The sequence below is a fragment of the Chionomys nivalis genome, chromosome 2 (genome assembly GCF_950005125.1).
Source record: "Chionomys nivalis chromosome 2, mChiNiv1.1, whole genome shotgun sequence".
Taxonomy (NCBI): Eukaryota; Metazoa; Chordata; class Mammalia; order Rodentia; family Cricetidae; genus Chionomys; species Chionomys nivalis.
In genome coordinates, this window is record NC_080087.1 from 34,713,608 (window position 1) to 34,723,582 (window position 9,975).

General features: G+C 41.9%; 1 protein-coding gene across 2 annotated transcripts in view; it reads left to right on the forward strand.

Moving 5' to 3' along the window:
* Window positions 1-9,719, forward strand: part of Slc18b1 (solute carrier family 18 member B1) — a 29,332-nt gene extending 19,613 nt beyond the window's left edge. For both annotated transcript variants that reach the window (XM_057761761.1, XM_057761762.1), the window contains exons 7-14: window positions 454-590; window positions 2,048-2,149; window positions 3,896-3,987; window positions 5,348-5,443; window positions 6,906-6,980; window positions 7,883-7,976; window positions 8,080-8,132; window positions 8,595-9,719. In XM_057761761.1, the coding sequence (XP_057617744.1) occupies window positions 454-590; window positions 2,048-2,149; window positions 3,896-3,987; window positions 5,348-5,443; window positions 6,906-6,980; window positions 7,883-7,976; window positions 8,080-8,132; window positions 8,595-8,661 (716 nt within the window). In that variant the 3' untranslated portion in view covers window positions 8,662-9,719. The remainder of the gene's footprint in view (window positions 1-453; window positions 591-2,047; window positions 2,150-3,895; window positions 3,988-5,347; window positions 5,444-6,905; window positions 6,981-7,882; window positions 7,977-8,079; window positions 8,133-8,594) is intronic.
* Window positions 9,720-9,975: the final 256 nt, after the last annotated feature.

A 9,975-nucleotide genomic window follows, 5' to 3' on the forward strand; every position in this document is an offset into this window, starting at 1 on the left:
GCCTTCCTTCCAGATTGCACCTTCAAATCCTCCCCATAATACTCCCTGATTCCAGCTGATTCTCTTTGCATTTGAAAACTTAAGGATTGCTGTTTTAATTTGGGAATTTGCTGACTAGTTGTAGGTAACCCAGGCTGGCCTCACACTCACTGTGTGGCTAAGGGTGACCTTGACTTCCTGATCCTCCTCCTACTACCTCCCAAGTGCTGTGAGGATCGGTGAACTGCCACCCTGCGAGGAGAAAAGTCAGTCTTTTACAGAAAATTCACTGTGGCTTCCAAAGAGCTTAGAAGCCAATGTCGATGATAATATTTAATTTCAGGTAATTCAGAGGTGCTGCTACTTTTACTTCCAGATAGTCTTATCAGCTTTGCCTCTCAAAATAAGTTAAAAGATGAAGCTAAGAGACGTTGATTGCTATGATGTATTTCTGATTTTGTTTTTAACCCCAAGAGTCTGATAGAGGGGAACACTCCTTCTGGAAGCTTGTGACCTTACCCAAGGTCGGTCTCATAGCCTGTGTCATCATCGCCCTCAGCTCTTGCTTCGGTTTCCTCGATCCGATCCTCTCTCTCTTCGTCTTGGAGAAGGTGAGCAGCCGGCTGGATCTCTGCTTCGCACAGTGGCCCTGACTGCGTGCCCTTGGGCCCTTTCTTTAGGGAAAGACTTTTAGCTGTGAGAAGGGGGTAGACAGGGAGCTGTGCGCTCAGGGACTGTGTCTTCCCTGTTCCTTTGAGGTAGGGGTGTGACTCTGTGGTCTGGGGTCTGATCCACTAGGAAGAAAGGAAGAATCATCCTAGAGGGTCCAGTGCGTTGTCTCCTCCTATCGAAGACCTTGCTCACACCACTCCAGCTCTGCGAGGGCATCCCTCGTGTTTGCTACCACACATTTTCTCTTCTTGTGTGAGTTGTAATGAGGCATTAGGAGTGCTCGTTAGGTCTTTCGATGTGATATATCCTTCCCACCAAATGCCCGCTGGGTCCACTTACTTTTTAGCTATTTGTTATAAGCAGGTGGCCATGTTCTATACTACAGAATAGGAGAAAGGAACCAGAAGTCTCCATTGCTGAAACATGAGTGTTGAATTCATACTAGTTAATTTGCTTTTCACTGTGACCCATCCCCTCCTGACCCCCTCCCTCCGAGAAATCAAACCTAGACTAGGTTAGAATTCAAGAACATCATTTAAGAAGCTTTGTATATGAATCTTTGCATACATAAAATCTGTGAAACACTATATATGAAAATGCAAATTGTAGAAATCAAATTGTATGTTTAATATCAAATGCTATTAAATCAAACTTCTAGGATGTCTAATAAGTGATTGGAATTTTTTTCCCTCTTGGAAAAAAGTATATACCCATTTCTGGTACAAAGTAAGAAAAAGTCAAGAGGAATGAGATAAAAGCTGATCTTTTTGTTTTGTTTTGTTTTTCAAGCTAGATTTTCTCTGTGTAGCCCTGGCTGTCCTAGAACTCCCTTTGTAGACCAGGCTGGCCTTGTACTAACAGAGATCCATTTGCTTCTGCCTCCTGAGTGCTGGGATTAAAGGCATGCGTCACACTGCCTGGCGAAAGCTAATCTCGATTGTTAACTTGATAGGATGGAAAAGCGCCTAGGAAATTAGTAAAGCGGGTCTCTGGGTATTTCCAGACAGCACTGCCCAAGCAGCTAATGCCCTGACTATGGGCAGTACCATCCCAGAGACTGGAGCAGGGATGAAAAAATGGATGAACAGAAAAAGCCAGTTAACACAGGCATCCCCTCTCTGCTTCCTGGCCGTTTTTGTGTAAGCTCCCTGCTCTCCCACACCCTCCCCACTGCAATGCTCTGAAACCATGAGTCAAAGTAAATAATCCCCCGCCTCCCCTTTACATTGTTCTCTCAGGTGTCCTAGTGACAGCTATGGACAGCGAAACAGCACAGATACTGGGTGTTACTCATGGACTTTTGTTAATAGAGCTGAGGAAGAGGAGGGGGTGAAAGGGTGTGTCTATTTTAAAGAGAGACTTAACACACTGCCTTAACGTGGTGTTTCCTTTCCAGTTCAATCTGCCAGCTGGATATGTGGGGCTGGTCTTCCTGGGTCTAGCTCTATCCTACACCATTTCGTCCCCACTGTTTGGTCTCTTCAGTGACAGGATGCCTGTAAGTATACTGATATATTTGAGTTGCTCTCACACGTTTAGATCTGTAGTCACTACTCCCAGAATTCTAAAGGTCCCTTGCTTAAAGCTGACACCTTCAGTTGGCCTGGTAGAGAGACTCTGGTGTCTCCCAGCCTCAGTCCTTTCTCTGAGCATACTCAAATATAGAATTTCATATGAAGAAAAGTCTGGTGCTAAAACTGCTGGAAACTATTGGATCATGGGATGATGATGATGATGATGATGATATGATGATGATATGATGATGATTGAGACAGAGCCTCATATACAGCCCAGACTGGTCTGGAACTCATTTCCCTTGCTTCAGTCTTCCCAGAGCCAGGATTGCTGTTTGTTCTTGATATGACAAACCTGGCTTGAATTATATATTCTAGAAGCTTCCTTAATGACCCAGACAAAACAAAATAAAACAAAAGTCCTAATAACAAGGACAGAGTCTTAGGCTCCTAAGAGTTATTGGACTTGATCAGGTGGTAGCACTGATAGTGGGAAACTGTCTTAGGAACTGGGCGCGAAAGAATGACCCTTGCGAGCATCCATCAGCCGTTCCACACCCGTCCTGAAGTGAATCCTTTCTGCTTCCTTTCAGTTTGGCCTAACCCAGTCAGTCTGCATGACTGATATCAGAACTAGCGCCATTCCCAGACCTCCCACTTCCATGGCGCTTCTGCAGCTTTAGTGCTTAGATTTTACATTTTTTTCTTATTAGCTTTGCTTACATAAGACCTACATACTATGGGGAGTCAGTTACACAAGTCACAGAAAGTTAATGTTTTCTCTTTTTGAAAGATTCATCTTCATTTTTTGTTTGCGTGTATGCTTATGCATCTGTGTGCATGTATGCCACATGTATATGGGTGACCTCAGAGACCAGAAGAGGGCATTGATTTCCTGGACCTGGACTTGTAGCAGTTGTGAGCCACCTGATGCAGGTGTTGGGAACCTAACTTGGGTCTTTGGACTCAAGAGGGTTAGTGTGGCTTTAGTATTTGTAAGTGTTAATATTTAAATAGTAATCTTGTCTTGATACTATATTGAGAGAACTCTTAACCACTGAGCTATCTCTCTAGCCCCCTGAAAGCTAACGTCTTAAACAACATTTGGAGCTGAGTGTTAAGAAATCATCCCACACTTCTGCAAGATCCAGGCTCCTGTTTGGTGTTTAGGGCCACTTCCGATTCACAGCAACCCCACTTGGAGGAGTGGGAAATGCTCTCAGAGGCTTCTTTTGTAAGGGTGATCTCCAGTCATGAGGGTTCTTCCTTCCCTGCCAGATCTCCTCTCCAAAGCTGACCTCCACGTACCATCAGATCAGGCAGTAGACTAGTGTGTGAATCTCGGGGTGGGGTGGGGGTGAGGATATATGCTCATTGACTCTATAGTAAATACTTTAAAATAATGTCTTTTGCCTCGGTATTGAAACACATTAACAAGTTCCTAGAGGTGACTGCTTTTTGATTTCTTGCATGTTTGGACTAGATTGTCATGTGCAAAGGTTTTGTAATATACCCCCTTCCTGGGAAACATCTTTGCTCATCCCATCATCTTGCAAAATATTCTCCTTGCCTTAAGTTTATCATCTGCCTATTTTATCTTAAATGTAAAGTTTCATTTGCCTCAATGTATTTGGATTTTTGGATGTCACCTCTCTAATGATTTTTTTAAAAATATTGTTTCATTACAGAGGGTCCTTTGGATTAAACCTTGAACTCTTTCTCTTTATTAGAATCTAAGGAAATGGTTTCTGGTTTTTGGAAACTTAATCACAGCTGTGTGCTACATGCTCTTAGGACCTGTCCCCATTTTGCACATTAAAAGGTAACTTTTCTTATTCCATGTTTTTGGAGAAGTACTTCTAGTAATTCTTAATTTTTAAAGTGGCTTAGAACTGCAAGCATTGCTATTGAAACAATGACTTTGACTTAGGATAGTATTGAACTGTCTGACTGATAACGCTTTATTTACTAGAAGGCGGCTGTGGCTTAACAAATCTTAACACATGAAATCTTTATAACTAGTTTGTTTTGTTCTACTAGGCTAGCTTTGAACTCATGTTCCTCCTGACTCCGCCTCTCTGGTGCTAAGAGATAGGCTTGCACCACATTGCTGGTTCTTCTCCTGTGTTTGAACTGCACAGTTGTTTGGAATCATTTTTACAAGGCATTCATTGCTAACGGCCTTCGCCTGATACTTGAAAAGAATAGTTTTGTTTTTGTGATTCTTCCTTCTCATTCATTGAGAGGGCAACCAGGTCTTTTATTCTTCTTGCGTCATCCTCAGCATGTAGTACTGCTCATTAAAGCCTATTTGCTATAATTTATTTATTGAAACAAAGCGAGCCTCTCGGCATTTGCACATGCTTCTGGGATAAAGCATGGCACTACTGGAAGAGAGTGATTGAGGAGTCTTTTGCATCTGGGTTTGAATTTTGGCTTTGTCACTGGTAATGACATTGGTAGTGGAACTTGGACAAATTACTTATCTTCCAAGAGCCCAAGCTTTCTTGTCTATAAAAAGGAACCAGGACCAACAACGTGGTCAACACACTAAGATACTTGCTGTCGAGCCTGGAAACCTGAGCAAAAGCTCCAGGCTTTAACTCCAGGAGAGAACTGATTTATGTGTGTTGTCCACTCATGTCCACACACACACTGTGGCATACCTCCCCTTCAAAATAAATGTATTTTTTAAAAGGAACTAAAGTGAATACATGCATGACAAGAATTACATGCATTACATGTCTGTCAGGCCCTTAGCTGGAGTCAAACACAGAGCCACTGTCAGTTTCTAGTTTCTTCCTTAGTTCTCTCCCTTCTTTGTCATTGTTTACTGGAATTGCAAGGTGGAATGATCAGATGAACAACAGCATTGATGTTGGAAGGATTTTGTTATGGCGGGAGGGCTGGCTGGTTACAGATGTGTAATATGTGTGATTAAACACGTGTACAGGAAACGTGGGACCAAAAGTGACTTCAAATGATGCAGCAGTTGCTTTTGCTGCCGAGGTGGAAGGTGCTAACATGAGCTCTCACTGAATGGAATGGGACAAGATGGGAACACGAGCCAATCAAGTCTACCTTCTGCCAAGCTAACTTCTCTGCGATCCTGCTCTCCTTGGTTTTTAGTTTGTGTCTCTTAAAATACTAACATTTTCATTCCCTCCACAATGCCTCTGCAGTCAGCTCTGGCTTCTGGTGCTGGTGTTGGTTGTAAACGGCTTCTCTGCTGGAATGAGTATCATCCCGACTTTCCCGGAGATGCTCAGTTGTGCATAGTAAGTTTCCGGGCTGTTTGACAAGCTCCATCGTGATGGGCATGGTGGCTGCAGTGGGGTGGGGTAGGTAGCAATCAGTCTCACCTCACTTGTTCAGTCCTATGGAATGGTAGATATTTGCCCAGCAGTAAATCTTCGTGATTTCATAGCATATAAACATTGTGACATGAATCATATAAGTAGTAATGAAATCATACTGAAAATAACATAGTGACATTAATATGCTAAAAGGAAGAATAGGTTAAAGAAATGCTTGGCTTCTTGTATATCTCAGGTGAGGGTTGTGTGTGTGTGTGTGTGTGTGTGCGTGCGTGCATGTGAATGGTTTTTTTAATTTATTTTTTTTAAAGATTTATTTATTAAGCATACAATGTACTGCTGGCAAGGAAGGCACCAGATCTCATTACAGATGGTTGTGAGCCACCATGTGGTTGCTGGGAATTGAACTCGGGACCTCTGGAAGAGCAACCAGTGCTCTTACCCTCTGAGCCATCTCTCCAGCCCCCATGTGAATGGTTTTAAAAGTCCAGAACCAAATGGAGAAGTTTCATTCCTGTGGCAGGGAGGAGAATCATACAAGAGCACAGGGTGACTATTCATCGTCACTTGGCCATTGTTCCTTTGCATGTGGGCATGTTCATGAACTTCTCCAGGTCCCATGTTAGTCCTAGTTTCTCCAGATCATGTGTGGTTTATCTTCATGTTTCTATAGCTATGCTGGGGCTTTTCAACAATGCTTAGAGGAAAAAGAGCAGCTTTTTCTTAGAGCAACCTTTGTTCTCTTCATCCTATTTTAAGAATTTCCTAGTTCATTATGTATTTCATGAGCATTAGCACAAATGAATTATGAATCTTGCTATTATACAGATGTAGTAAAATTAGGTTACTTTATGAAAATGCCTTCAAATTTGATGTACATATTTTGTTTTTTTAATTTTTGAGATTATGATATAATTACATTTTGCCCTTCTCTTTACTCTCTCCATACCCTCCCATATCCCCCTCTACACTCTCTAAATTCATTCCCTCTTTTTCATTATTGCTGCATGCATATATGCATTTGCATAAATATATATATTCTTAAATATAACCAGCTCAGTCAGTATAATATTATTAGCATATATGTTTCCGGGGTTGACCATTTGACACTGGACAAACAGTTGGTGTGCTCTTCCATAGAGAAGGTCACTGCTCCTGCACCCAGCTTTCTTCAGTTACCTATAATCTTTGTGTAGGGTTGACGTTTAATTTGTGCTGGCGACTGATCCCAAGGCCTTGGGCATGCTAGGCTCATACTCTATCAATGAGCTTCTTCTCTAGTTCCCATGTTAGTTTTTGTGTTAGGAACGAAGTGCTCATGTTTTTACTCTCTTCAGATTATATGCGGTTTATCTTCATGTGTCAAACACTTTTTCCGTGCAAGTTTTGCTTCTCATGATGATATGTCCTCATCTCTCTGCAGTGAGAACGGGTTTGAAGAGGGAATAAGTACTCTGGGACTCGTATCTGGTCTTGTTGGCGCCATGTGGTCAGTTGGGTAAGTGAATTCATTTGCATCCGAGACATGGAAAGTGCTCTCTCCACGTTACAGACGGAAAACTGAAACACCAAGAAGGTGCGTGAGGTTATGCAAGGCAAATGCTCATTTAGGGCAGAGCAAGAATTCCAGTTTACAACCCGTGGCTCCAAAATCAAAATCTAGTGTGTCAGCAGACTTCATACCAAACTAAGATACCTTTATGAACCTTGCTTTGAGCAATAAGTTTTAAAAAAATCATTTAACAGAAGCAGATCTCACTCTTTTAAAATGCATTCCTTTATTGATTCAATTGCTTGCCTGTTTGCTTATGTATTTACTTTCTGCTAGTCGAGGCAATAGCACACATACAGAGTCAATAGCTATGCACTCCACTGACTTAAATACTGGGAACAGAAAGAGTAGTGGGCCAGTGAGACGGCTGAGCAGGTAAGCACTTGCCACAAAACCCAGAGACCTGGGTTCAATCCAGGGGAGCCACGTAATGATGGAAAAAAAAAGAGAACCTATTCTGTAGGGTTATTCCCTGACTTTCTGCCAGTACTGTTGCATGTATCTCTACCCACAAAGTAGAAACAGTCTTTTAAACATGTTTTTATTGTTATGTAGCTCACCAACTTCCCAACAGCAATTCCGCTTTAACATTGTCTAATAATCACTGTTCTTTCTTTCTCTTCTTCTCTCCCCCATCTCTGCACTAAATCTGGGGATCAAGGCTGACCTTACACACTTGGGAGCAAGTGCTCTACTACCGAGCCACACCCACGCCTAGAACTCTTACTTATGCCCAGGAATCTCCCTCTCTGTTTAGCCTTTACTGTTTTAGTTTGAGGGTGCCATACATCTTTATAAAGTTGTTTTTGCACGGTGAGATATTCATCCATTCTTCTTTCCACCATTAGTGCTTTCATGGGACCAATGCTGGGCGGATTTCTGTATGAGAAGATTGGTTTCGAGTGGGCAGCAGCTGTACAAGGTCTTTGGGCTCTGATAAGTGTGAGTAGCCATGGGTTTGTGGGAGTTTTCTTCCATTTTCTCACACTTTGGAGATGCTTGCCTTGGAGGATCTACTTTAACAGTGTATTTCCTTGTGTTAAAGGGAATTGCGATGGGCTTATTTTATCTCTGGGAGCACTCAAAGACAAGAAGAAGGTATGGTCAACTTCCAGTTTTTTTGCCTCTTGGAAGAAGCTAGCTCATGAGAGCAGAAATGAAATTTTATCTTCCAGTCCTTCTTGCTGCTAGATTTCTGGGGATCCCAAGACTCATTGCTTGACAGGTGGGGCCAAGGAGGTGCTTGGGTGGAGATGTAGATATTCAGTGTTTCGTCTTCTTGGGGCAGGGGGATGGGGTTTGAGAAAGTTTACTTTGTGTAGCCCTGGCTGTCCTAGAACTTGCTCTGTGGACCAGGCTGGGCGAACTCAGAGATCCATTTGCCCCACCCCCTCAGTGCTGGGCCTGGCTTTGTATAGTTTTCTTAAGACGATCAGTACTATTTTTTTTGTTTTTGTTTTATTTTATTTGTTTGTTTGTTTATTTTGTTTATTTATTTGTTTGTTTGTTTGTTTTATTTGTTTGTTTATTTGTTTGTTTGTTTGTTTCTCCTCACTATAGGTCTAAAGCTCAGAATCGCATTGGCACAGAGGAGGAACAAGCTGCTCTCTTGCCCAATGAAACCTAGCCTTGCAAACTCTGGATACAGAATGGGAGACAGGTGCCTCGAGTAGTGGCAGCGGCAGCGGCGGGTGGAGGAGTTTTCTGTGTTGTGCAGAGGTCCATGCTTCCTGCACTCACACCCTGGAAGTGTCAAACTGCTTTTACATGACGCTGCGCCGGCTGCGCTTCGTGTAGTTTGGAACATCTACGAGAAAGAGAAAACGGACAAACTTGATGTTTCTAAATGACCTACCTTGCCCCTGAAGGTGCAGTTACTGGCTCTCTTCGGCTTTCTTATTTTTGTGTTCACTTTTCATTCTATGTCCGTGCGCCTCTTAAAATTATCACGTGAAGAAATGAAGCTACTTAATACATATAATTTTTATGTGAATAAAAATTATGTGAATAATTTTTATGAAGTCACTATTGAAAGATGTGCTTTCTCTGCACTGAGATTTTTATACCTACTAAAAAGGCAAAAATTCCTGCCTTCCACGTAAAAACTCTAAAGTGTTCTTGACTTTTGAGTTTTCTAAAAATGTATCTGTGGAAGGTACAAAAAAGAAAAAAAGCGATGATACATGTAGTTTCCATTTTGTGGCATTTCGGTTATGATCTGTATTTATAAACATTACTTGGCATAACATTATTCATTTCCAATCTCAGTATCTCGTTGCTTTAGTCCCACTGTTTATGTTTGTTTGTTGTTATTACTTTTCATATTCTTGGAAGGTGTGTCCCATCACAAGGCGGGGCAGCTGCCCCCACCCAACGATGAGTGTGTGCTGCAGCTGGAGGAATACTCCCTTTGACCTCACACACAATCCTAGCTGCTACTTGAAGTGAGAATGTTAACATTGTACCTCCTGATTCATTTTCTTATTGTAGCAGTTACAGTTCTTTTCTAAGAGAATAAATGTTTTTTTGTTTGTCTATTCACTGTATTCATTCAAAACACTCTTTTTAAACAAGCTCTCAAGTATCCCAGGTTGATTCTTGTATCAGGAGTCACTGTGTAGCTGAGGGCAACTTTGACCTCTTAATCTGCCTGCGTCTAACAACCTGAGTACTAGGATTAATATGCATCCATCATCACATAGGGTACTGAATATTGAACCCAGGGCCCTGAATGTGCTGAACTGTATTCTTGAAGTACTTTGTGAATTTTTTTCCCAGGATCAACCCTGCATAGACAGGTACCGGGACATAATCTATGCCTTTAAGCAACAAGCATCAAGTGGATAGGGAAAACAATACTTGAGTACCAGGATTAATATCTTGTAGTAATGCTCAATAAAAAGCAAATCATGGTATAGCAGAACAACTGCCTGGTATTGGT